The 27,873-nt window shown below is 38.2% G+C and overlaps 1 protein-coding gene and 1 non-coding gene across 2 annotated transcripts in view; one reads left to right on the forward strand and one right to left on the reverse strand.

Moving 5' to 3' along the window:
• PIK3C2A (phosphatidylinositol-4-phosphate 3-kinase catalytic subunit type 2 alpha) overlaps positions 1-27,873 on the reverse strand; it is a 101,944-nt gene that overhangs the window by 37,925 nt on the left and 36,146 nt on the right. The window contains exons 3-8 of the mRNA XM_007448588.1: positions 15,564-15,667; positions 9,927-10,084; positions 8,317-8,437; positions 7,557-7,668; positions 6,327-6,406; positions 5,906-5,969 (exon numbers count right to left, since the gene is read on the reverse strand). Coding sequence (XP_007448650.1) covers positions 5,906-5,969; positions 6,327-6,406; positions 7,557-7,668; positions 8,317-8,437; positions 9,927-10,084; positions 15,564-15,667 — 639 coding nt within the window. The remainder of the gene's footprint in view (positions 1-5,905; positions 5,970-6,326; positions 6,407-7,556; positions 7,669-8,316; positions 8,438-9,926; positions 10,085-15,563; positions 15,668-27,873) is intronic.
• TRNAW-CCA (transfer RNA tryptophan (anticodon CCA)) lies at positions 25,630-25,702 on the forward strand. Its single transcript has one exon. It is a non-coding gene; the product is annotated as a tRNA-Trp (tRNA).

The following is a 27,873-nucleotide window of genomic DNA, read 5'->3' on the forward strand; positions in this document are numbered from 1 at the left end:
TTTAAATTCAGTATGGAAGCCCAGTGGTCCTCAACAACCTGCTCCAGCTGTACCCTCAAGCCATGCTCCTCCAATCTGACAGCTCTACCAAATTTCTTTGCCATAGGCAACCTGTGTGTTCCTGTGATAGCCATACCCTCTTCAAAGAGGCCAAATTTCAGCCTGGGGGTGAAGGAGAGGCTCTATCATAAGTCCTCAAAGTTCCTTCACTATCCACATTACTCCTCAACGTAGAATTGATAATTGCGCTTCTTTGCACCTGTTACTTCTGGACCTCTCAGAGCAAGGCTGGCACTTTTTTAAGGCCTGATAGCAAATGTTTTAGGCTCTGTGGGTCAAACAGTGTGTCACAATTCAACTCTGCATGAAAACAGACACAGATAACATAAATGAATGAGTATGGCTGTGTTCCAATAAAACTTTATTTACAAAAACGGGCCAGATTTGTCATGTGAGCCATAATGTGCCAACTCCTGCTTCAGTCCTCTTTTACCCCTTATAGTAATTAATTACCTTTTACTAATTAACAATTCTTTAAATTTCCCTGTTCAAAAAACTGCTATAGGGCTTCCCTGGTGGCGCAGTGCTTGAGAGTCCGCCTGCCGATGCAGGAGACGCGGGTTCGTGCCCCGTTTCGGGAAGATCCCACATGCCGCGGAGCGGCTGGGCCCGTGAGCCATGGCCGCTGAGCCTGCGCGTCCGGAGCCTGTGCTCCGCAAATGGGAGAGGCCACAACAGTGAGAGGCCCGCATAACGCAAGGAAAAAAAAAAAAAAACAAAACAAAACAAAAAAAAAAACTGCTATAGTTTCTGTTGCCTGACTTGGCCCCTGACTGACTGATCTGCCTTGCCACTGACATGTGGTCACTTCCCCTACTACATGCCTTATTTTTGCTCTGGACGTTTATATTCTATAAGAAGCCTCAGTTACATAAATGTCCATGTGGGGCTTCCCTGGTGGTGCAGTGGTTGGGAGTCCACCTGCCAATGCAGGGGACACGAGTTCGGGCCCTGGTCTGGGAAGGTCCCACATGCCACGGAGCAACTAAGCCGTGAGCCACAACTACTGAGCCCTCGTGCCACAACTACTGAAGCCCGCGCTCCTGGAGCCCATGCTCTGCAACAGGAGAGGCCACCGCCGTGAGAGGCCCGTGCACGGCAACAAAGAGTGGTCCCTCGCTCGCCGCAACTATAGAGGGCCCACACGCAGCAACGAAGACCCAACACAGCCAAAAAAACCTGTCAATGTTGAAAATTCACAGCATCTTCAACCCCATAATTGTACCCTATCAGAATCTTAACCACAATACCATATTCTGATCACAATCTCCTTTGCTTCCAGCCCTCACACCCTCATTCTGACCAAACCTGTTCTCTGAGCTCAGAGACTTCTCTGCTTCTACCAGGCAGCTAGTTCTTCTAAAGAAAATCTCACAACCATAAAGATCCAACAGTCTCCAATTTCAGCAGGCGTCTGCATGCCATTTAACATTCCTTTTATAAGCCCTGGTCAGCTCTCTTTCCCATTCCCCTTAGAAGATGAAGCCAACCATTATTCCTTGCCTCAAAACCCCTACCTGCCACCCTAACTTCATTTTAGTGAAATAAATTAACATCTTATCCCTAGAAAACTAAGACCAGGAGGAATCAAAACTTTGCAACTTCCTGACCTCTCCCATAAACCTACCTAAGAGAAATCAAGACATACATCCACACAAAGACTTATACATGAATGTTTATAGCAGCATTATTCATAATAATCAAAAACTGCATTCAAAATGTCAGTTATTGGGTAACTGGATAAATAAAATGTGATATATCCATACAATGGAAGTATTCAGCAATAAAAAAAAATTGTGGATACATACTACATGGACAGAGCTTAAGAACAGTATGGTATGTAAAAGAAATCACATGTAAAAGATTACATAAGGTATGATTCCATTTACAGGAAATCTCCATTAAAGGCAAATCTACTGAGACAGGAACCACATCAGTAGTGGTTTGGGGCTGAGGATGGGAATGGGGAATGACTGGAAAGTAGTACACGGAAACTTTTGGGAGTGATGAAAATATCCTAAAAGTGGACTGTAGTGACAATTATACAACTCTATGCATTTGCTAAAAGAATCATTGAATTGTACACATCCAATGGGTAAATTTTATAGTATATAAATTATACCTCAATAAAGCTATACAGAGTCACTATTACTTCTGATAAGATGGTCAGTGAAGAGCTCTCTGATTAGACAACATTTGAGCACAGACATTAATAAACTGAAAGGGTAAGTCATGCAAGTATCTGGGGAAAGAGCATTAAAAGAAGGGATAAGCACAAGGGTCCCAGCTGGGGAGCATACCTGCAGATCAGCTAGAACAAAGGAAGAAAGGGGTAGGAAGCCAGATCAGAGAGGTAGTGGGTCAGAATGTGTAGGGCCTTGAAGCAACAATTAGGGATTTGAATTTTACTGACTGAGATGGTGAACAGTATTTTGAACAAAAGAGTGGCATGATTTAATATTCTTAAGGGTTTACAAATTTTATTAATCTTTTCAAAGAACCATCTTTTAGCTTTGATTTTCTCTTATTTTACATTTGCTTTCTGTGATTATATTCATTTTTTTAAATATTTTTTTTATTTTGGAACAATTTTAGATTTACAGAAAAATTGCAAGAATAGTAAAGAGAGTTCTCCTTCAACATTAAAGGAAAATGGGCTAAGTAACTTCTTACATAACCATGTTAAATTTGTCAAAACTAAGACATTAACACTCATTAAATTACTATTACCTAAACTGCAGGCTTTCTTCAGATTTCACCAGTTTTTCCACTAATGTATTTTTCCTCTTCTAAGATACAGTCCAGGATACCACATTGCATTTAGTGATTTATTTTCAAAAGATAATTTTGGTTGCCTATTGAAGACAGGCTATAGAAGGACAGGTAGAAGCTGGAAGACCAGTAAGGAACTGCTGTTAACTACTATAGCTGACTAGGAGTATAGTTTTGGTAGTGATGAAGGGTGGTCACATTCTGAATGTATTTTCGAGGCAGAGCTGACAGGAATGAGACTGCATATGGGATGTGAAATATCTTTTTCTTGAGAAATAAAATATGACTACAAGGTTTTGGCCTGAGCAAATGGAAGGACAGAGTTGCCATTTATTAAGAAGGGGAAGACTGATGAATAGATATGAAGGATAGCAAAAAAATTCAGTTTCATATATCTTAAATTTGAGATGTCAGACATTCATATAAAAATATCAAGTAATAGACATTTGAATCTGAAGTGATGATCAACATATGCAGGGTATTTAAGGACATGAGATTAAACGAGATCACCTACGATGTGAATACAGAGAGAAGAAAAGAGGTCCTAGAACTGAGCACCCTGGGCATTCTAATGTTATAGAGGTCAGGAAGATAAGGAGATCATAAGGAGCTCCGAAGCCACAAGTAAGAGTGAAAACAGAGCAGACACTGGAAGTAGGAGAACCAAGAATGTGGTATCCCAGAAGCCATGTGAGTGTTTCAATAAGGAAGAAACGATCAACTCTATCAAACACGATAGAAAAGTTGAGAAAAAGAAAGACTAAGAACTTATTACTGGAATCATGATCATTGAAGTCCTTGATGATCTTAAGTGCAGTTTCAGAGAACCGTTGAGAATGAAAGCCTGGTTGGAGTGGGTTCATAAGAGAATGAGAAGAGAGGAAGTGTAGAAAAAGCAGATTAACTTTCAAGTTTTGCTATAAGGAGAATAGAGAAGTAGGGTGATTGCTGCAGGGGGATGTGGATTTTTTGTTTTATTATAAGATGGGAGTATACCCATGGCTCCATCCTTGAACTTTTTTTCCCCCTCTACCTGCAGTGGTTTTCCTGGTGATCTCATCCAGTTTTATGGCTGCAAAATATTTATATTCTGATGATTCCCCAGTTTATTATCTCCAGCCTGGATCTCCTCCATTAAATTCCAGACTCATATCCAACTGCCTACTCAATATCACTACTTGGATGAATAACAGTCATCTCAAACATAATGTCCAAAACTGAGTTCAGATCTTCCCCACAAACCTGTTCTTCTCTCAGTTTTCTACATCTCACTAAAAGCAACCCCAAATTTCCAAATGCTCAGGTAGAAAACCTTGGAATTATGCTTCTCTCTCTCTCTCATGCTCCACATCCAATCTATTGGTAAATCCTCCTAGCATTAACTTCAAAATTATCACAGAATTCAACCCCGTCTCATCACTTCTGGTCCAAGCCATCATTCTCTCTCCTGTGACTAAAAAAAAATCTTCCTCATTGATTTGTTTCCACTATTGCCCCCTTCCTCACTCTATTCTAGCCTAGCAGACCTTATATATCCAGGCACACTTCTCCCCCAGATAACCAGGTAGCTTCTTCCTCTCCTTCTCCAGTTCTTTACTCAAGTTCATTTTCTCAATGAGGCCTTCTCTGATTACCTTATTTGAAATTGCAACATTACCCTCCTCTATGTTTCTCTAATAGCACTTACCACCTGATATAACATATACCTTGCTAGTTTATTTTATTGTCTGTTTCCTCTAACTAGAATGTAAATTCTCTAAAGGGCAAGGATTAGTTTCTTTTGTCCCCTGCCACATCCTCAGCACCTACAACAGTGCCTTGAGAGAGGAGATACTCAGTAATATTTGTTGGATAAATCAACATAATTATATATTGATAAAAAGTATAACAGTAGCTAGAAATCTGGAAGTCATCCTACACTATTTCTTCTTCTCTTACATCTCATTACCTATCAAAATCTAACCAATTTTATCTACTAAATATTGTTAATCAGTCCCTCCTCTTTACCTGTACCACACTCACTATCTTTTACCTGGACTACTGTCAAAAACTTTCCTAAGTAGTCTCCCTGAAACCAATCCTGCCAAGCCTAAATTTAACTTCCACAATTTGGCCAGAGTGACTTCAGAGCTCAAGACTAAACAAGTCACCCACCCCACCCCACTCCACTTCCTACCCTCTGCTTAAAACACCTTGAATGGCTACAGGAGGGGTCAACAAACTTTTCCTGTAAAATGAGAATAGTAAATAGTTCAGGCTTTGCATGACATATGGTCTCTGTCCCAAATACTCAACTTTAGTATTAGAGCACAAATGCAGTCATAGAAAATATGTAAACAAATGGATGTGGCTGTGTCCCCCAAATTTTTCTTTACAAGAATGGGAAGTGGACTGGATATGGCCCCCGATCTGGAGAATAAAGTAAAACTCCTTCACATGAATTATATGGTGGTAATTTATATCTGGCTATTTCCAATTTCATCTTTCAACCTTCACTTCACACTTTGTATTAGAGAAGTGCTTACACTTCCACATATGTATCACACCTATGTACTTTTGTTCACATGCCCTTCCCAACTATCTTCTAGCTAACTCATACTGTTTAAGACTTGGCTCCGGCAGCATCCCTTCTTAGAGGCCTTCCTTGAACCTTCAAGTTGGGAGAAGTGCCCCTCATCAATCTCTCAAAGGACACCAACACACACCTCTATTCTACATTTACTATGTTGAAATTCTGTTTAAATCTTTCATCGCTAGTTTTAAGTTCCTGGTAGGTGGGGATTAGATCATTCATTTTCATAACTCCAGCATCTAGCATATAGCAAGCATTCAATAAATGCTTTTTGAATTGAAGTGAAGGTTCCTCTTAGTAATAAATCTCAGGTAACTCAAGCACTACTGAGAATTTTTGTTAATATGTTGGGTCAGAAAACAAGTTATCAAATATCAACTTCAAGAATATAGTTTAAATAGTCCTTCTAAAATATTTAATCTAATTCCAACATTAGTATTTAAAAGTGTACAGAGAAAAGAATCTTTAAATCATCAAGCCAAAATGTGAATTAAGACTTACTTCAATTTGAAGAGCCAGTTCCACTTGGTTGTGATAAGAATCTAAAAGTTCTTCAACAGGATGTCTGAAATAAAGAAGTTATTGTGGCTGAAAGATACCATATGCAAAAATGATTGTTTTGTTCACCAAAATAAGTGCATTCACATCCAAAAGTAACGTTTGGGGCTTCCCTGGTGGCGCAGTGATTGGGAGTCCACCTGCCGATGCAGGGGACACGGGTTCGTGCCCCGGTCCGGGAGGATCCCACATGCCGCGGAGCGGCTGGGCCCGTGAGCCATGGCCGCTGGGCCTGCGCATCTGCAGCCTGTACTCTGCTATGGGAGAGGCCACAGCAGTGAGAGGCCCGCATACCACAAAAACAAACAAACAAAAAAAAAATGTAATGTTTGAAAACCTGAAATTAATGTTTTAGATGCCACACCTTGTCATGACTTCTTTATAAGGTTTTTCTATTTGATGCAGGTGTTTGTTTAAATCCACAGGTGTTTCATCATCTTCTGCCTAAATAAACATACAGACAAATGTTTACCAAATAATGAAATCCATTCTTTGGTCTTTCTATTGCCAAATTAAATAAGGTTAAGCGTATGATAAATACTTGAAATGAAAGTGACTTTTGAGAACCGAGGCCTCTGCTATAGAGAGAGAATGGAGAGCTAAAAGCACTTTTAAAGATGGCTGACAGCCAAATGAAGGTGGGGTGGGAACCAGATGAGATCACCTGAATTTCTGCATTTTTTATAATGATAATCAAATTTCCTCTACCTTACCTTCAATAAATAAGGCACTGGTCTCTTCAACGATAACCCTTATTATTCAAAATACTCAAAAACATCATGCCTTAAGAAACTGAAAAGAGAAGTTACTAATGATTGCTAAAATGTACTGAGTTTTGTGAAATAGTTTCCACCCAAGTGAAATAAATTCTACCTAACATAGGAGCAAAACCTAGGAAAATAAAGAAAAGAGAAAGTAGAAATGATTGATATTTTTCCTCCTAAAATTCTACCAAATGAATGATTCTCTTTAGAGGTTAAAAGTCATCAAGTGTTTATACAGTAATAAAATGGCCTAATTTCTTGCATTCTATTTTGCTTTAACCTCAAAAGAAAGTACTATAGTTTTAAAACAGAGAATTAGTTTCCATTTTGTGAAAAATAATGTATTTTTCTCAGTTTGGTGCAAAGGTCAATGTGGATCTTTTTCTCCCCAAAACCATATTTAGCATTCAAAATCTTTCTTCTTCCCCATTTCTCCTTGACTGACCCTGATGTTTTCATTGTGTAACTTGTGTAAAACTATTACAAGCCAAACTTTTATAATTCCTCCACTTTTCATTTTCAAACATGCCTCCAACTCTGAGTATTATGCTACCTAAACCTCCATGATTGAAAGTCTCCCCCCCATCTGCTAAAACTCTCCCCACATCTGCTTTATCCTGTAGGGGATAAAGAGTGCCTCACTCCCAGTCAAACCCAAAACTCTCAGAGCACGTACAAATTGCAAACTGGCTGATTAGCAATTATTTAGAATTATACATTAATCCAAACTAATATTAATCTAAAATTAATATTTAATAATTAATACCTAAATTAATCTAAAATTATTTAGATTCAACCAAATGCAATTCAGTTCTAGGGTACACACTTACTGTTCGGGCCAGATTTTGGCACATTGCGCTGAAGGTCAAAAGTTGTAGTTTAATCTCTGTGTCCCATTTTCGACAGCTTTGAATATGTTCATGACTTCCAAGACAATGATTACTGTTAAAATATATCAATTATTCATCAATGTTATTCTCCTCAAACTAGAAATTATACAGGTGAGAGTAAAATGTAAATTGTATCTGCATCAGGAATTGAAGAGAATGGTAAAATACAGAGATTTTTTTAACCAAGTGTGAGCATTTAAATAGAGAAATAATTCTACATGAGAAGAGTTAAAGCAAAGAAGAATGAAGATGAAGACAAGGAAAAAAAACAGGGACAGAGCATTTCTAGTAGGTTCAGAAAAAGATCCATATAATGATTATTTCAGGCAACTAAAAGGAAATCACAGCTAAACACTGTGTATAAAGTAATACTGCATGCTACAAAAGGAAAATGGAGTCCCTAATGATGTAACTATTGCCTCTCTGCAGAAAGAAAAACAACTTTAAATTCACTTGTCAACCAATTGCCCACCATTCTTCCCATCTAAGACTATCAGCTTCTTAAGGGCAAGATCCTCTACTGTCTTAGACATGATGTCTTGGACAACGTATATCTTAATATAAGTTAACTGATCCAATAAACCAATTCACTAGGACCCAATGTGGTTTTAGATTATAAATTTAACTTGAAATTTTTCTAATTTAATCCATTAAAATGTAATTTCCAAAAATGTTGCTCAATAATTAAATGAATACTTACTTTTGTAGCACTTCCTCTTGACCACAAACTTTAAGAACATAGCTGCCAACATCTACTTGATTCAAGTCATCATGTACCCAGCAAAGGGCTTGCATTATTATGATTTCTACAGTAGAACTCACTGTAAAAGAGTTAGTCATCATTTTCATTGCATACATTCAACTCTAAGTATATACCTATTCAGACTGTATTTCTTATAATCTAAAACAGCACTATATAAGAGAACTATAATGCAGGTCACATATATAATTTAAAATTTTCTAGTAGCCATGTTGAAGAAAGTAAAAAGAAACAGATGAATCTAATTTCAATAATATATTTTATTTAACCTAATATATCCAAAATATCATTTCAATATATAATTGGTATTTCAAAATTACTAATGGGATAGCTTACATTCTCTTTTCAAAGTAAGTCTTTGAAATCCAGTGTGTATTTTACACTTATAGCACATCTCAATCTATATTAGCCATATTTCAAGTAATCAATAGCCACATGTAGCTAGTGGTTATCGTATTAGACAGGGCAGATCTAAGCTAAGAAAGCCACCTCTGTTTTACAGACTCCTCCAAAAAGGATGACATTTAGCAGTGTCTAGCAAACAATTATTTAAACCAAATCATAAGGAAAAAGAATCACCATTTTAAACATTTGACATTTGCCTGGTAAATTATCCAATGAAGAATAAAAATAAAGAAAGTAGGAAGTATTATTCAATTATCATTCTTCACAATAGCTGGATACTAAGATTACAAACCATTAAAAACTAAAGTAACCTATTTCTATACTTAGAGCTTTTATGTTCAACTTAAAAGACAGTGACTACATTCAGAATTCATGAAAATTAACAGTTTGGCAGAAAAGGCCATAAAACCTCTATCTAATACAATAGCTACATTTCTGAACACACTTATATGTATCATAACAGTTATTATTTAAACACACAAAGCACTTCTACTATAATATGGTTACATTTCTTAAAAGAGATGTGCACTATAAATGTGCACATTTATGAAGGACCAAACAATAGGCATTTGATATATTTTTAAATGAATCAGATCTTGATATATCAAGTCAAAATTTGATACAAATCAAAACATTTGCTATCAATGCTTATCCATGCTTACTTCAATCAAGAAGCTTATTGACCTTACTTTCCTTCAATTTTAGTATTAATTCTTACTGCATACGATTCCCCAAACCAAAATTTAAGGTATGTTTAAAAAGAATAAGTCTTCCTTTAGAATATAAAGAATAGGACTATAATTAGCCTTGCTAGTTAATGCTTTGGGGCTTTGGCCAACAGCCACCGATTAACCAAATTACTCAGCATCTTTCAGAGAAATATGTAGTTATAAAAGTAAACTGGTTTTTCTCTAACCCAAACCACAAAACTATCCATATGAATGCCAATTTCTGGAAAAGGATAACTAATGCATGTTAAGTATTTTACCACACACACACACACACACACACACACACACACAGATATTTTAAAGGATACCTAATGATAACAGAGTCAGTTTATTAAAAGAATGATAACATTAACATTTTAGACATTTTCTCCCTAATCAGAGCAAAACAAGATCGTTGGGGAACTATGAACCTACCATCGCATGTAAAGGTAACTGGTAGCTGAAATCCTTCAATTTCAATGGAGACCTTCACGCTAGCATTTTCTCCACATATGTTTCTTTGCACCGTGACTGGACTTAACAAATAGCCTGGATTTGTGCAGTGATTGGTATATGGAAAGCTGGTCTTCAATCTATTCACAAAAAACAAGAAATTAAATTCTTTTTTTGAAAGCTGCATTTGAGAGCCCTGAACAAGTCTTTGCACGCTTATAGCCATTCAATTCTGTGTTATTGTCCAATTCTAGAGCAGCTCAGGAGAAATGCAATGAATGGACCCCTGTCAAAACTCCAAAACACTGGCATTTGCTTTTTTAATAAACAGAATCCAAGGAAAGAGATTAAGTACTGCCAGGACAGCTTTGGTAACACTATCAACATCAACAAAACACACACTGGATACACAGCATTAAATGAGGTTCTCTGCTTCAGATTTTTGGCTAAACAGTATAATTTCACAAAATGTACATTTTTAATGAACCATTGACAATACAGGTGATAGCCCTAAATTGTAATTGCCAGAGGGATGAAAAGTTTGTTGTCTTTTTAAAATCTTTTTTTCTGACATCCTTTTTCCTACACAGTTTTTGGTTGTTAGCATGATAGAAAAACATATACAATGGGTTTTTGCAGTGCTATGAGGCCTTTATTCCCTCAAAGTGATTTCTAAGACTTAGGGAATGGCAAAAAAATTGCCTGTGAAGTATTCTTGGTATTATAGTAGCAAAATAGTTTAAATTTAAATATATAAGCCAGGTGTATGGCTCATCTCCAGATAGCACTCCTATTATCTGAAGACAAAGGAGGATTTGATGCCTTCTTTAAACCTGTGGGCTTCCTTTAACTGACTTTCTTCTGGAAGATAGAAGACAAATTCCACTTCTCCCATCTGCTTTTCACAGGGCTATAAACGGAATGAATGCTGGAAGTTTTATCTATTCGCTTCTGTAGAGATTAAAATAATCAAGTTATAGGAACAGAATAAAATAGTTTGAGTTGACAACAAGAAAGGTTCTGGAGAGGCAGGCAGCAAGTGTAACTATGTGCACTACCGCTAGAGTCAGACTTCCCAAGTTTAAATCCTGTTTGTACTACTTACTAGCTGTGTAATCTTAGGCAAGTTACTCAATCTCCTTGTTGCTTCAGTTTCCTCTTCTACAAAATGGGGATAATACTACTACTAACTTCATGGGGTTGTTTTGAGAATTATGTGAATTAAGTTTACAAGGACACTCAGAACAGTGTCTAGCACATGGTAAGCGTTATAAGCATCTCGTCAAATAAATGAATAAATCTGGTTTCTGCACTGTGATCTTAAGTGCCACAAAGGATCCAATATTAAAAACAAATGTAATTGAAAAAAAAGGTAATATAAAGTAATAAACTTTATAAAATAAAGTTTTATAATCCATCAAATAAATTGATGTTGGAAATGCACCTTTAGATATGGACACATTATCTTCAAATATTTGATTGCTGCCAAGCTTACCCCTCTGTAACACAATGACAAGACCTTCACAGGACCCAGCCTAAGATTTTTTATTGTTTCTCACATATTTGGTATTCTTGTTTCCTATGAAACAAGAAATACCATATGAAATAAGATACAGCAAATCATGTAGCTAACTAATATATAAAACGGTAAAGAACTTTATCTATATCCAAGGAAGCCTTCAATTTTCAGAAATCCTTAAGGATGATAAAAGGAAAATCAGAAATTCCTGATGACAGTTCAGAAAACAAGAGTCTACTGGACAAAAATTCTAGTGATAAAAAGTTACATATAAAAATGAAGGTTTTGGGCTTCCCTGGTGGCACAGTGGTTAAGAATCCACCTGCTAATGCAGGAGATGCGGGTTCGAGCCCTGGCCTGGGAAGATCCCACATGCCACGGAGCAACTAAGCCCGTGCACCACAACTACTGAGCCTGTGCTCTAGAGCCCGCGAGCCACAGCTACTAAGCCTGCGTGCCACACAACTACTGAAGCCCGTGCACCTAGAGCCCACGCTCCGCAACAAGAGAAGCCACGGCAATGAGAAGACTGCGCACTGCAACAAAGAGTAGGCCCTGCTCACCACAACTAGAGAAACCCCGCACACAGCAACAAAGACCCAACACAGCCAAAAATAAATAAAAAATAGAAATAAATTTATTTTTAAAAATGAGGGTTTTTAATTGAATTGACACTACTTTATAAGAAACTTGAGTCAGCATCGTTTAGAATAAAATTAAATGCAGAGGTGAAAACCTATAGGGAATCCTTGGGATCAAGACACTTTTGTAGAATATAAATATTAGATTGGAACCATATACGAGGAAAGGAAATTAAGGGCTATTCAGAATGACAAGTGTAAAGTGTAGTTTTTCATCTTACCCTAGGAGACCACAAATGAAGCAGCAAAAATTTCCACTGGTATCTAACATTCCTCTGAGAACTTTCTCTGGACCTATGTAACTAGTAGATACAGCAAGTTTTGTCAATTATGATGAGTGTGAAAGGAAAGGAAAGAAAGAAATAAAAACAAGAAAAATGCAGTAATAATTAAATGCCCTGATTCAAAGTATTTTACAGAACTTTAAACTGAAAGTGACCCTTGAGATCACTAGTCCAACTCCCTGATTTCACAGAAGCAAAAAAAACAAGGCCTAGAAGTAGGCTTAACTGTAAACAAATATCATCCTGACAATCTTACACTAATGTCATAGCTGAATTAAAATAATGAAATTAATCATTTTAGGAGATTTCAAAAAATGAGGCATTTACTAAGAGTATAAATACTTGTTTTTAAAATCTGCACACTGGAAAAAATAGAAAGTGACATTAATTTCTTCAAGACATCAAGACTTCTCCTGACTCCAATCTCCAAGGTCAGAGGGGAATGAAAGAATTTTCTAGAACATGGCTTCAAAAACACCTCTGCCTCTTACTTCTCTGAAACATTTGTTGCAATCCCAGTCTAACAGAAATAAATTACAAAAAGAATTCATTGTCTCTAGTTCACCTGAGGTTTTAATATTACATAAGCCATTTGTGTGTGTGTGTACGCGTGTGTGTGCACACATAAATAAAAATGATCATTTTAGCTTAGTGGCAGAGTTTGTGTAAATAACACTAAGATTCAAATGCAGAAAAAAAGGCAGATCACAGAGAGCCTAATTTCTCAACATGCAAAGCTTAAATGCAATAGTCACTCAACACAGTCTAATAGACAAGGCTTGTTGGGAAAGAAAATTTTTAAAACTCGATGGACACATATCAGATTAATACCAAACTATTAAGATAAAACACATATCAGATTAATACCAAACCATTAAGATAAAAGATTATTTCCAAACTGTTAACCACACATACATAATGGTATAATGGAATAAAGGCACAGGTAATTTCTAATACATGCAATTTGCATTCTCAGTCACCTAAATGTCTCTTCTATTTTAAATGTCTACTGAAAAATATGAGTATTAAAAACACAGTTAAGAGTAACCTTTTCAGGAAAGAAAAAGTGACTCTACTGATATTTTTCTTCTTTTTTTTCCCCTAAGGTATCCTGAAGAAAAGGAATGCTGGTTAAAAGGTGACACACAGGAAGATAGAATTTTAATGAAATGTTACCAATAGTCTAGAAAATCTAGTTAAATATTAATAAGTCCCATATCATAAAAATGATGAATATACTCGAAAATGATCTGGGAACCCCAAACTCTGCTTTGCTTAAACCACACTGGGGAAAATACTGGATTCAGAATAAATCTCCCAGTAGTGATCTACTTTTCCTTCAAATAAATTTATTTATTTATTTGTCTGTTTGTTTTTGGCTGCGTTGGGATTTTGTTGCTGCACATGGGCTCTCTCTAGTTGCCGTGAGCGGGGGCTACTCTTCGTTGCGGTGGGCAGGCTTCTCATTGCCGTGGCTTCTCTTGTTGCGGAGCACGGGCTCTAGGTGTGTGAGCTTCAGTAGTTGTGGCATGCAGGCTCACTAGTTGTGGCTCACGGATTAGTTGCTCCGTGGCATGTGGGATCTTCCCGGACTAGGGATCGAACCTGTGTTCCCTACATTGGCAGGCGGATTCTTAACCACTGTGCCACCAAGGAAGTCCCTACTTTTCCTTCTTTTGATAACAGATCTCATCCAGTTGGCCACAATGTCTGTTGTTCCACTTCCTCCTTCCGTGGGATTTTTCTATCTGGTGCTGAGTGAAAGGACTCTTTCCTTTCTGTTAACAAGACCATTAGAATATCAAAGTCTAAGCTATCGGTGGCTATATTCCCTGCCTTCAAAACTCCATCTGTAGTAGAAGCCAGCATGCATAGTGAAAGAGCCCAGGGAGAAAAGGGAGGAAGAAGAGTCCAAAGGGAGTAGGGATCAATTACAGTGTGTGAATTCCTGGATCTTGCTGTCATTGAGCTCTGCCCCATCCTCCCTCTTTCTGCTATACAGGTTTGTGAACCAATACATAACCTTCCTTGATTTATGCTAGTTTAAGATGGGTTTCTTGCACTCATAACAGAAGTCCTCACTAATACAGTGATATGATGGAAAGAAAACACACCAAACCAGAGGTAATGGAGACCTGGCTCTGTTACAGACTAGCTGAGTAAACTTTGGTAGGTAACTTCTCTGAGTCTCAGTTTCTTCATTAAGAACACTGCACACATTTAGGATTAAAAGAACATTTTAGAAATGCACTTTTCTAACCTTCAGAAAATATATTTGCTCCTCTAATCTTGCTTGTTATATCATCTCTTAATTCTAAGTAGGACAATATTTTGAATGCTAGAAAGTTTATGGCAAAACTAAGTCTCCCTATAAAGGAAAAAAAGGCAGGGACTTCCCTGGTGGTCCAGTGGTTAAGAATCCGCCTGCCAACACAGGGGATACGGGTTTGATCCCTGGTCCGGGAAGATCTCACATGCCATGGAGCAACTAAGCCCGCGCGCCACAACTACTGAAGCCTGTGCGCTGTAGGGCCCACGCACCACAACTACTGAGCCTGTGCGCCTAGAACCCGTGCTCCGCAATAAGAGAAGCCACTGCAGTGAGAAGCCCACGCACCTCAACGTGTGCAGCAATGAAGATCCAGCACAGCCAAAAAAAAAAAAAAAGGCATTTTCTGGGCTTCCCTGGTGGCGCAGTGGTTGAGAGTCCGCCTGCCGATGCAGGGGACACGGGTTCATGCCCTGGTCTGGGAAGATTCCACATGCCGCAGAGCGGCTGGGCCCGTGAGCCATGGCCGCTGAGCCTATGCATCCGGAGCCTGTGCTCCGCAACGGGAGAGGCCACAACAGTGAGAGGCCTGCGTACCGCAAAAAAAAAAAGGCATTTTCTAATTCTAATGAAACTTCTATGTTGAAGCCATATTCTCCCTTGGTAACAGAGTATCAGAAATCTACTGTCTGACCTCAATTTTTTCTTCTAAATACTCAGAACACTAACAGGTTCAACTGTAGTTTGTGTTAATGTACCAATTAACTGATTGTTTTGACATTTTAGCCACAGGGAGAAAATAGTTAAAACTTTAAAAATTTTAGAATTAGTAGCACTAAGCTGGTTAAGATAAATTTTTTTAAATTACTTAATAAAAAATAATCTTTATAAAGAAAAATTCCTTACTTTGTAATGGATTGACAAAAAGCTGCCACTTCCTCATTCTGTACTTCAATTTCTTGTAGAAGAGAACTTTCAGCTGGCAAAGTACTGGTCCCATTTGGGCCTTTCTGTAATGAAAAAGAGTGTTTTTATTTTAAAAGTAAAAGATCCCCAAAATGCTAAATAGCAATATAGCGCAAACACATTTTTATGAAAATATGTACAAAAATATGGAGGTAAAATAAATCATATCAATAACAAGTTTTAAAGTTGGATTTCTATCTTTGTAAAAGTAATGCCAACTAAGCCTTTTTTTTTTTTTTTTTTTAAATTTTGGCCAGGCCACATGTCATGTGGGATCTTAGTTCCCTGACCAGGGATTACCCTGCGCCCCTTGCACTGGAAGCGCAATCTTTAACCACTGGACCGCCAGGGAAGTCCCAAGCCTTATTTTAAAGTTCATTGGTTTTACTTGCTCAGAAGTAGAAATAGGGCTGGGAGTCTGGACTACTACCCTGCGCCGAGTCCTCCCGCTGCTTTCCCTGCTGTCCGCCCCTCTTGGTTCTGTGATGCCCGTGGACCTCAACAAGCGGTCTGGGCCTTTGAGCCTGCAGGAAGTGGATGAGAGGCCGCAGCACCCACTGCAGGTCAAATACGGCGGGGCAGAGGTTGACGAGCTGGGTAGAGTGCTGACACCCACCCAGGTGAAGAACTGGCCCACCAGCATTGCATGGGATGGCCTTCATCCAGGTAAACTGTATACTTTGGTGTTGACAGACCCAGATGCTCCCAGCAGGAAGGACCCCAAATACAGGGAATGGCACCATTTCCTAGTGGTCAACATGAAAGGCAACGACATCAGCAGTAGCACAGTCCTCTCTGATTATGTGGGCTCTGGGCTTCCCAAGGGCACAGGCCTTCACCACTACGTCTGGCTGGTTTATGAGCAGGACAGGCACTGAAGTGTGATGAACGCATTCTCAGCAACCGATCTGGAGACCACGGTGGCAGATTCAAGGTGGAGAATTTCTATAAAAAGTATGAGCTCGGGGCTCCGGGGGCCGATACGTGTTACCAGGCCAAATGGGATGACTATGTGCCCAAACTCTACGAGCAGCTATCTGGGAAGCAGAGGAAAGCCAGGAGATGGACATCATCCCAGAGTTCCCAAGCAGTGTTTCAGTTTAGTGATGCATGTAGATTTCTTCTCTTCCCCCTGCCCTGAGGCCTGAGCAGTAAGATTTAGGTTTAGGGTGTCTTTTCCTTCTGCCTGTCCTCTATAATTCTAGGGGGGTTATGTTTTGATCAAATTTGAACTCCGTTTTGGTGGGGGATACTTTGGTACTAGGATGGGGTCATCAAAATGTTAATATAACAACCCAGACGTTAAAGAGGAAAAAAATTCTGGTAAAAAGACCAGGTCTGCAGTATTAGAACAGAGCATCAAAGAATCTTTAAGGGAGGTTGAAAAAAAGAAAAGATTGATTGCCTCTGCCTTTGTGAGCCCGAGCCCAGGGCTGTGTGTGACGGCATCTTCTGGCATTTGTTTTCAGGGCCCTGTCTCTCACTAAGACAACCAGGGGCCAGCATGTCCACTAGCCTGCAACGTGATACATCTCAGGCTGGTTATTGACTGTCAGCGTCCCGCTCTGGCTCCTTTAAAGAGCAACACTGGAAAAAGCAATAGGGAGAGAGTCACTTTGCTGTTAAAGCTTGGCCATCTAGATGAGCTGCGGGGCTGAGTGAGAGGTCATCAGAAATCCGAAAGTCTGTGCGTGTTAAATTGATCACTCGTCGGTGTAAAAAAAGCTGGTCTGGAGTTGCTGAATGTTGTGTTAATTCTGCTATTTGCTTACAGTTGAATAAAAATAAAAACGTGTACATGGAAAATAAAAAAGTAGAAATAGGCTGTACTTTGTATCAGTCAATAAGAATGGAACGCTAAAGACATTTCCATTCAAAATCTTCCAGAAATGAACACTTCAGAAAGTTAACAGCTGAATGAAATTAAAGGACTAGGCTCTGTTTTAAGAAAATGAAGATATCAAGCCCATTTGGGACTCCTCTAATAAACCAGGAATTCTATATATTCAACTTAGGTCTCAAATTCCAAGAAAGCATCTGGTTCTTTATGTAAGAGAATGAGTTTTAGGAGTTAGTGGGCATTTTCTATGTTAATAAACTTGTACAAACACCCTGACAGTCCTTCAAAAGTTAAGTTTATGTCTGATCAAAATTTGTGTGCAACATTTAGGAAGATATATTCACTACCCAAGCACAGCCAAGCAGCAGAGTCCCTTTAGAGGTGTTTTGACCTACTACGTAAAAATACTTGATTTCGCACAAATTTCAAACGTAAATTTCCTTTAAAATTAAAATGGGAACATTCTCATTTAAAACCTGAGTGAATGAGAACACAGTGTATAAATTTCATGAGTTGCAATGGATTTCCATAACCATGACAAACAAGAGGATTTTGTCAGAAAATTAAACTGAAAATTCAGGACAACAATTCATTTATTAATTTACTGCTTTTATAATGTGGCAGAGCCCCTTCTGCTAGAATGTGATATGTACATGGGGAAGTGACCAGCCCTGAGTTTTAGAAAAATCGCTACTACAAATAACAGAGCTCATGGGAAAAACAGAGTTAAGGCAGACTACTCAAAAATCAGTGTAATCGGGCTTCCCTGGTGGTGCAGTGGTTGAGAGTCCCCCTGCCGATGCAGGGGACACAGGTTCGTGCCCTGGTCCGGGAAGATCCCACATGCCGCGGAGTGGCTAGGCCCGTGAGCCATGGCCACTGAGCCTGCGTGTCTGGAGCCTGTGCTCCGCAACGGGAGAGGCCACAACAGTGAGAGGCCCGCGTACCACAAAAAAAAAAAAAAATCAGTGTAATCAAAGCCCTAAATAAGAAGTCTTTACAGAAACACTAGTGCAGTTAAATTTCCACTTGAATTTGCACCATGAATTACAGTCTTTGATCCTCTGAAGCCTCCTTAAACCCTGGAGCTCCTGCTTCCTAATTTGCTATATGGATTCTGCAGGGCATTTGCTTCTAGCGAAGACCAATTTCAATTAAGTTAAAAATATACCCCAGGGGGCTTCCCTGGTGGCGCAGTGGCTGGGAGTGCGCCTGCCGATGCGGGGGACACGGGTTCGTGCCCCGGTCCAGGCTGGGAGTGCGCCTGCCGATGCGGGGGACACGGGTTCGTGCCCCGGTCCAGGAAGATCCCACATGCCGCGGAGTGGCTGGGCCCGTGAGCCATGGCCGCTGGGCCTGCGTGTCTGGAGCCTGTGCTCCGCAACGGAAGAGGCCACAACATTTGAGAGGCCCGTGTACCGCAAAAAAAAAAAAAAAAAAAAATATACCCCAGGATGTAGACTTCTTCACCAAAGTTCTTAATGCAAACAGAAATGTCTTCACAGCTTCTCTGTCTGCACTTACTGCTTCATCAGAATGCTTAACCCTGTGGAATGTAGAACTGTTCTTGTAGCCACCATTTTCACTTCTGCAGGCCTTTCAGTGTTTTCCTAATATTTTCTTGTATTACTAAGATAGTCCCTTTAATTATGAGAGTTTGTTCTAGATTACTTTGAAATGTTAATATGCTGGGAAAGATTATTTTTGAACGAATGCTACCTCCCCATTATACTGACATCAATCCCATATTTACCAAATACAGAGGTTAATCTGTGTTACAGAAACAAGTATTGTAGCAAATAGACCACACTACCTGAAAAATGGATTTTTATATTTCGAAAGAAATCCTCTGGTTTGCCACTCCGAGTTTGCCACAATCTAATCCAATAGTATTTCCCAGAACTTCCCAAGTGAATATTATGTCCAAGTTAGTTTGAATCATATCCTCTTCCTATGAAACACAAACTGAACTATCTTGCCTCTGAATCTTTGTCTTCAATGTCTTCCTCCTAACCTTCCCTCACAACACAAGTCAAAGATCTATTAATTTTTTAAGGCCCAATGGAATGCCACTTCATCTACAATGTCTTTTATGAATAGTCAGTATGAAGCATTTCTTCCCTCCTAGCATTTCTAAGTACTTAGTCCGAACCAAACACCATTATCATCACATCCTGTTTTATATTTGTCCTAATGTGAAAGCTCCTTGAAGAATCAAATTTAACTGAATTTCATATTTTTGTAAAACTTTATATCCAGTTCATAAGGAACCCAACCACTGGTTGAATTTGTTAAATGTTCTGCTCCCTCTAAAAACAAGTTAAAATTTACTTCCATAGAACCAATGAATTTGCCATAGCAATCATAAAACAATGAAAAAATATAAGGCACTGTGTAGTTCCTTCAACTGTCTCCTAAAAAGAACAGCAGTAACTTTCATAATTAATATCTGATTCTATAAAATAAGCTTTTTTCTTATTATTATTATTAAAAATAATATCTAAATTACAGTGAGATACCACCTCACACTCACTATGATAGCTACTATTAAAAACAAAAAGCAGGGCTTCCCTGGTGGCACAGTGGTTGGGAGTCCGCCTGCCGATGCAGGGGACGCGGGTTCGTGCCCGTGGGCCATGGCCGCTGAGCCTGCGCGTCCAGAGCCTGTGCTCCGCCGCGAGAGAGGCCACAATGGTGAGAGGCCCGCGTACCACAAAAACAAACAAACAAATAAACAAAAAACAGAAGACAACAAATGTTGGCAAGGATGTGGAGACACTGGAACCCTTGGGCACTGTTGGTAGTAATGTAAAATGGTGTAGCCACTGTGTAAAACGATGTGGTGGTTTCTCAAACAATTAAAAATAGAATTACCATATGACCCAGCAATTCTACTTCTGGGTCTATACCCAAAAGAATTGAAAGCAGGTATCAAAGAGATATTTTTATACCCATGTTCATAGCAGCATTATTCACAATAGCTAAAACATGGAAGCAATCCAAGTATAAACCAACAGATGAATGGAAAAGCAAGCAAACTGAGGTATACAGTGGAATATTATTCAGCCTTGAAAATTTTACAATAGGCTACAATATGGATGAACCTTGAGGGCATTATGATAAGTGTATAAGACTGTCACAAAATGACAAATATTATATGATTCCACTTATATGAGGTACTTAGAGTATTCAAAATCATAAAGACAGAAAGTAGAATGGTGGTTGCCAGGGGCCAGGGGGAGGGGAGAATGGAGAGTTACTACTTAATGGGTACAGAGTTTCAGTTTTACAAGATGAAGAGTTATGGGGATGGTTGGTGGTGATGGTTGCACAACAATGTGAATATATTTAATACCACTGAACTGTACACCTTAAAATGGTTAATCTGGTAATTTTGTTATATGTATTTTACCACACAAAAATATATCTAGCAATTACTGAGCATTTCTTACATGTAAGGTTCTGCTGTAAGAAATTTAGTCATGTATGTATGTGTGTGTGTGTGTATATATATGTATGTATATATTATTTATTTCTCAAAAAGCTCTAGTAGGTGGGTAACATTACTATTATCCTCATTTTACAGATTAAAAAATGAGGCACACAGAAGTTAATGAGGCACATGAGGTCACATGACTAATATAATCAGAGTTAGGATATCAACCCAGGCAACCTAACTTATTCACTATACCATTCTAGTACCTCACAACACAGTCTCCTGGAAAAAAAAAAACCTTTAAAACACGAGAGAAAAACAGCATTGTGACCTTTGCAGGAGCAATGCTATAAAAAATTTGTATGTTTGCTGACCTAGTAACCATCTTTCCTTCTTTAACTCTGTTTGTTTTTCATGTTCCACTTATTAATAGATTTTGAATCTCCCTAGTGGCATTTCTAGATGCTTTTTTTTTAATCAAAAAAGTATTTTTTACAGTGCCTTTCATGTATTAGGTCCTTCCTTTCAAGCAAGTTATAAGTTTCAATTGATGGTGACAGAAATAGATTATAATAACTAATTATCTAGTCATACATCAGGGTAATAATAGAATCTGGAAAATTAACACAAATGTTCTGCTCACAAAGTAAAAAACAGCTGGGCTGCCAATGATTTCACCTTTACATTAACATTAGCATTTTTTTTGTTTTTTTCCACTCTTTCTGGAACCAAAAACAATTTTTTTTTAATTTCACACCTACTCCCTCAACTCTTGCTTCTGATCCCTTCCTCAAACTCCAAACAACTTAAGCATCAAATCATCTCTTTCCTCCACTGATCTTGCACAAACTTTTATGCAGCACTCCCGGCTTTCTATTACATACTGCAGTTATATGCACATACATTTTGTCTCCCCCTTCTAACCCGAGTTCTTTAAGGATCAGGTCTGTGAATGGTTAATACTTGTAGCCCACACATTTTGTCCTCAAATATTTAAAAAAATTTTTTTAATAAGAGCCTTTCTTTTTTTAAAAAAATATTTAAACATTTATTTAATATTTATTTAAGACCCAGCTTTGCTGGGTCTTAGTTGCGGCATGCAGGATCTTCATTATAGCACGCAGGATCTTTTAGTTGCAGCAATGTGGGCTTCTTAGTTGTGGCATGCGGACTTCTTAGTTGCAGCAATACAAACTCTTAGTTGTGGCATGTATTCAGGATCTAGCTCCCCAACCAGGGCCCCCTGCATTGAAAGTGCAGAATCTTACCCACTGGACCACCAGGGAAGTCCCCTCAAATATTTTTCAATGAATGAAAGAGGCAAATGATAATAAGAAAAAATCACTAATGTCATTATCCAATATATGAAACAAAGAGGTTTGTGGGGGAAGATACTGAGTTCTCTGGTAAATATTTTGGGTTTGGAAATCCATGTAGATGTTTGGTCACCATCTAGAAATACTCTACTACAAAATTCTATTCCAGAGCTAAAGACAAAGAACTGGGAATCATCCAATTTCTGCACTTTTCTACAGGGAAATTTCTCTCTGCTAATTGTTGTCAGCATCTATCAGGATCACTGACAGAGCAATATCCCAAGCAAACGGACTTTGGGTCCAAGTTCCATCAACAGGAGAGTCTCTTCAGGAGGCTGAGGAATACATAAGGGACTGCACCTACTGGACATCAAGCTGGGACATCTCTTTATACACATATGAATGGAGAGAGAGAGATTTATTATAAGAAATTGGCTCATGTGATTTTAAAGGATGTCAAGTCTCAAGACCTGCAGTCAGCAAACTGGAGACCCAAGAGAGCTGATGGTATAGTTCTAAGTCTGAGTATGGCAGGCTCAAGACCCAGGAAAAGCCAATGTTTCAGTTTGAGTCCAAAGTCAGGGAAAAAACCCCGATGTTCCAACTCAAAGGCAGTCAAGTTGAAGGAATTCCCCTTTTTTGGTGGTAGGGGCAGCCCTTTTGTTCTATTCAAGCCTTCAACTGTTAGGGTGAGGCCCACCACTTTAGGGAGAGCATTCTGCCTTTACTCAGTCTACAAATTCAAATATTAATCTCATCCAGAAGCATCATTACAGACATACCCAGAATAATGTTTGACCAAATGTCGGAGCATCCCATAGCCCAGTCAAACTGACACATAAAATTAATCATCACTGCATCTCAACCATAGACAGCCAAGGAGTCTAGATCAGTAGCTTTCAAACTCTATCTCAGAGCCTCAAGAACAAAGCACTGACCGAGAGAACAGATAAGATATATTAAAAACAACCAAAAACAAAACCTTGGGGGAGTGCCTATATTTAGAAACTAGACAAGGAAAACAATTCAAAGATTACAGGAGGAAAACCAGGAAGTAGATTTAACTACGGCAATAGAAGAGAAGTTTCAAGAAAGGAACGTGGTCAATTGTTGCAAATGAAGCAATAAGGATGGACAGTGAGTATGGTCACTAGATTGGCAATTAGTATTCATACTACCAGAAACAAGTTTCTACAATATGGTAGGAAAAGAGAGGATGTTGGGGGATTGGAAAAGCAGTAAGTACAAATTCCACTTTGAAGAATAATCGTAAAAAATACTTTGGGGAGACAGGAATGAGAAAAGAGGTGAAAGAGTTAAGTTTGGGAAAAGAGAAGGAATATCTCTTCCCTCCAAACCAGAAAGAAGAGGCAAATAAATCTGAGGTGGGCAAGTGCATACAAAGAATAACCTTGACTTCACTATTTAAAAAAAAAAAGGTAACTGGAAGTCCTAGCCAGAGCAATCAGACGAGAAAAAGAAAAGGAATCCAAATTGGAAAGGAAGAAGTAAAATTGTCACTGTTTGCATATGACATATGATACAGAGAAAATCCTAAAGATGCCACCAAAAAACTGTTAGACCTAATAAATGAATTCAGTAGGATACAAAATTAATATATAGAAATCTGTTGTATTTCTATACACTAACCAGAACTGGCAGAAGGAGAAATTAAGAAAACAATCCCATTTACAGTTGTGTCAAAAATATTATAATAAAATACCTAGGAATAAATCTAACCAATACAGGTAAAAGACCTGTACTCAGGAAACTATAAGATACCGATGAAAGAAAGTGAAGATGACACAAGTGGAAATATATACTGTATTCATGGATTGGAAGAATTAATATTGTTAAAATGGCCGTAATACCCAAAGCAATCTACAGATTCAATACAATCCTTAACAAAATACCATGGCAGGACTTCCCTGGCAGTCCAGTGGTTAAGACTCTGAGGTTCCACTGCAGGTGGCACAGGTTCGATTCCTTCTCAGGGAACTAAGATCCCGCATGCTATGCAGCGCAGTCAAAAAAAAAAAAAAAAAATGGCATTCTTTTCAGAACTAGAACAAACAATTCTAAAATGTGTGTGGAAACACAAAAGACCCCCCCCCATAGTCAAAACAATCCTGAGAAAGAAGAACAAAACTGGAGGTATCATGCTCCCTGATTTCAAACTACCCTACAAAGCTACAGTAATCAAAACACTATGGTACCAGCACAAAACCAGAAACATCAATTAATGGACCAGAACAGACAGCCCAGAAATAAACCCACACTTACATGGTGAATTAACCTATGACTAAGGAGGCAAGAATATATAATGGGGAAAAGGACAGCCTCTTCAATAAATGGTGCTGGGAAAACTGGACAGCTGCATGAAAAAGGATCAAACTGGACTTTCTCTCACCATATACACAATTAAATTCAAAATAAATTAAAGACTTAAATATAAGACCTGAAACCATAAAACTTCTGGAAGAAATCAGGCAGTATGCTCTTTGACATCAATCTTAGCAATATTTTTTTGAATATGTCTCCTTAGGCAAGGGAAACAAAAGCAAAAATAAATAAATGGTACTACACCAAACTAAAAAGCTTTTGTACAGCAAAGGAAACATCAACAAAATGAACAGGTGGTCTACTGAAGGGGAGAAGATATTTGTAAAGGATACAGCTGATAAAGGGTTAATATTCAAAATACACAAAGAACTCATACAACTCAATATCAAAAAACAATTTGATTTTAAAAATGGCATTTTTCAAAAGAAGGAATAGTGGCCAACAGACACGTGAAAAGATGCTTAACATCACTAATCATCAGGGAAATGCAAATCAAAACCACAATGAAGTATCACCTCACACCTGTCAAAATGGCTATTGTCAAAGAGACAACAAATAACAAGTGCTGGTGAGGATGTGGAGAAAAGGGTACCCTAGTGCACTGCTGGCAGGATGTAAATTGATACAGCCACTATGGAAAACAGTATTTTTTTCCTCAAAAAATTAAAAATGAACTACCATATGATCCAGCAATTCCACTTTGGGGTATTTTTCTGAAGAAAACGGAAACAGTAATTTGACAAGATACATGCACCCCTATGTTCACTGCAGCATTATTTACAACAGCCAAGATACAGAAGCAACCTAAGTGTATACTGACAGATGAATGGATAAAGAAGATGTGGTGTATATATACAATGGAATATTACTCAACCATTAAAAAAAGAAAAGAAATCTCACCATTTGGGACAACATGGTTGGACCTAGAGGTTATTATACTAAGTGAAATAAGTCAGACAGAGAAATACCGTATGATTTCACTTATATGTGAAACCTAAGAAGCAATACAAATGAATAAATATAACAAAACAGAAACAGGTTCATAGATATAAAGAACAGAGGGGAGCGACTTCCCTGATGGTCCAGTGGGTAAGACTCCATGCTCCCAGTGCAGGGGGCCCAGGTTCGATCCCTGGTCAGGGAACTAGATCCTCCATGCATGCTGCAACTAACACTTCGTATGCCACAACTAAGAAGTCCACATGCCACAACTAAGTCCCAGCGTAGCCTAAATAAATAAATATTTTTTTTAAAAAAAGAAGAAGAAAAAGAACAGAGGGGAGGTCAGGGTCATGGGGTGGGAGTGGGGGAATGAAATAGGTGAAGGAAATCAAGTGGTACAAACTTCCAGTTACTAAATAAATGAGTCAAGGGGATAAATGTAAAGCATGAGGAATACTGTCAATAATATTGTAATAACTTTGCATAGTGACAAATGGTAACTAGACTTATCATGGTGATCATTTTGTAATGTACACAAATGCCAAATCACTAAATTACGTTGTGCACCTGGAACTAACAGTGTTGTAGGTCAATTATAATTCAATTTTTTTAAAAGGTAGTGAGGTCAAGGAGAGGTGGAAAGGGTAAATTAAGGGTTTAAGGAAAGTGATGCAGGTTTGCAATAATTCACAAAAACTTATCAGTGCATACTCTATAAAGCAGTTATAAGAATATGGGAGGGCCTTCCCTGGTGGCGCAGTGGTTGAGAATCTGCCTGCTAATGCAGGGGACACGGGTTCGAGCCCTGGTCTGGGAGGATCCTCCTACATGCCACAGAGCAATTAGGCCCGTGAGCCACAACTACTGAGCCTGCGCGCCTGGAGCTTGTGCTCCGCAACTAGAGAGGCCGCGACAGAGGCCCGCGCACCGCGATGAAGAGTGAACCCCGCTTGCCGCAACAAGAGAAAGCCCTCGCACAGAAACGAAGACCCAACACAGCCAAAAATTAATTAATTAATTAAAAAAATGAAACCATGTCCAAAAATAAAAAAGGAATATGGGAAAGCTTTACACCTGAAGTCCCAGGTTCATGCCATACTACACCAGAAATTAGATGAAACACCAAGTTTTCAATAAATGTATTTTAAGCATTAAAAATAAACATATCAGCTGCTTTTCAGAACAAAGTTGGTTACTTCGTTACCAAAATTTTATAGAGACTTCAGTAATCTACTCAACTAATGTACTATATTCAGCTACACAATGAAAAACCACATTTTATTCAACTTTACCTCTTCTTTAAAATTAACGTTAGACATTATGCTAATGGGGATATACATGTTTATAGTGTTAATATAATCAACTTTTAGAAAGAGTCAATAGCCACAGAACTTTGCAAAACCATTTCTATGAAAACAATTTCATTCACTACTAAAATCTTTGGGATCTATTCAAAGTAGCTAAATTATAGCTATTAACTAAAAGTGTGATTTAAACTTAAATTGCCAGAAGACAGTTTTAAGTACTATGCCTTTTCCTGGTTTTGAAAACAAAAATTTGAACTAAAGTATTTAGATTATTATGAACAAAAGACACTAGAAGGAAATAGGAAGTAAGACTGCTGAGTGAGAAGAAAAATACCCTTCAGAGTTTTTACCACAAAGCATAAAATTCTTACAGGAAATGAATACTTAAGTATGTAAAGTAATTATAAAGAATAGGCACTGCAATCTTATTTCCCAACAAAAAATATGAACCTCAGGGAAAAGTTTTTAAATAGAGATGAATGGTGTGTGAAAAATTAAAAGTTCCACGCCAATGTTTGTGCCACAGACTTCTTAAATCAGCCTATTATTAGTGTTCTGTTTACCTCCCCCTTTTGGTCTAAATCAAATGAAACTTTATCTTCTTGTACACAAACAAAATGATGAAATTTTAGTGTTAATAAAAGGGCTTAGAACTTTTCTTTGAAAATAAAAATCCTTTTATAGCATTTGTAACAAGCGCACACTAAACCTCTGATTAAACACCTCCAAAAACTATGCATTGACCACCTGAGAGGAACCATTACCAAATGGCTATTTATAAGTTCTTTTATTGATATTTAACTGTATATCTGCCTCTTTGAGTTTTATTCCCCATTGGTTCTTGTTCTACTTTTTGGGACTATGAATTTTAAAACTAAGTTACTAAACTGAATTTCTCAATTCATAGAGAAAAATATAAACAAATAGGATTTGCGTAATTTTAAGCTTTCTATGAAAGGTTATTTTAACTTTTACACCTGCTACCACTTGTCTATTAAAATCTAGCACAGGGCTTCCCTGGTGGCGCAGTGGTTGAGAGTCCGCCTGCCGATGCAGGGGACACGGG

Source organism: Lipotes vexillifer, unplaced genomic scaffold (assembly GCF_000442215.2).
Source record: "Lipotes vexillifer unplaced genomic scaffold, Lipotes_vexillifer_v1.1 scaffold519, whole genome shotgun sequence".
Taxonomy (NCBI): domain Eukaryota; kingdom Metazoa; phylum Chordata; class Mammalia; order Artiodactyla; family Lipotidae; genus Lipotes; species Lipotes vexillifer.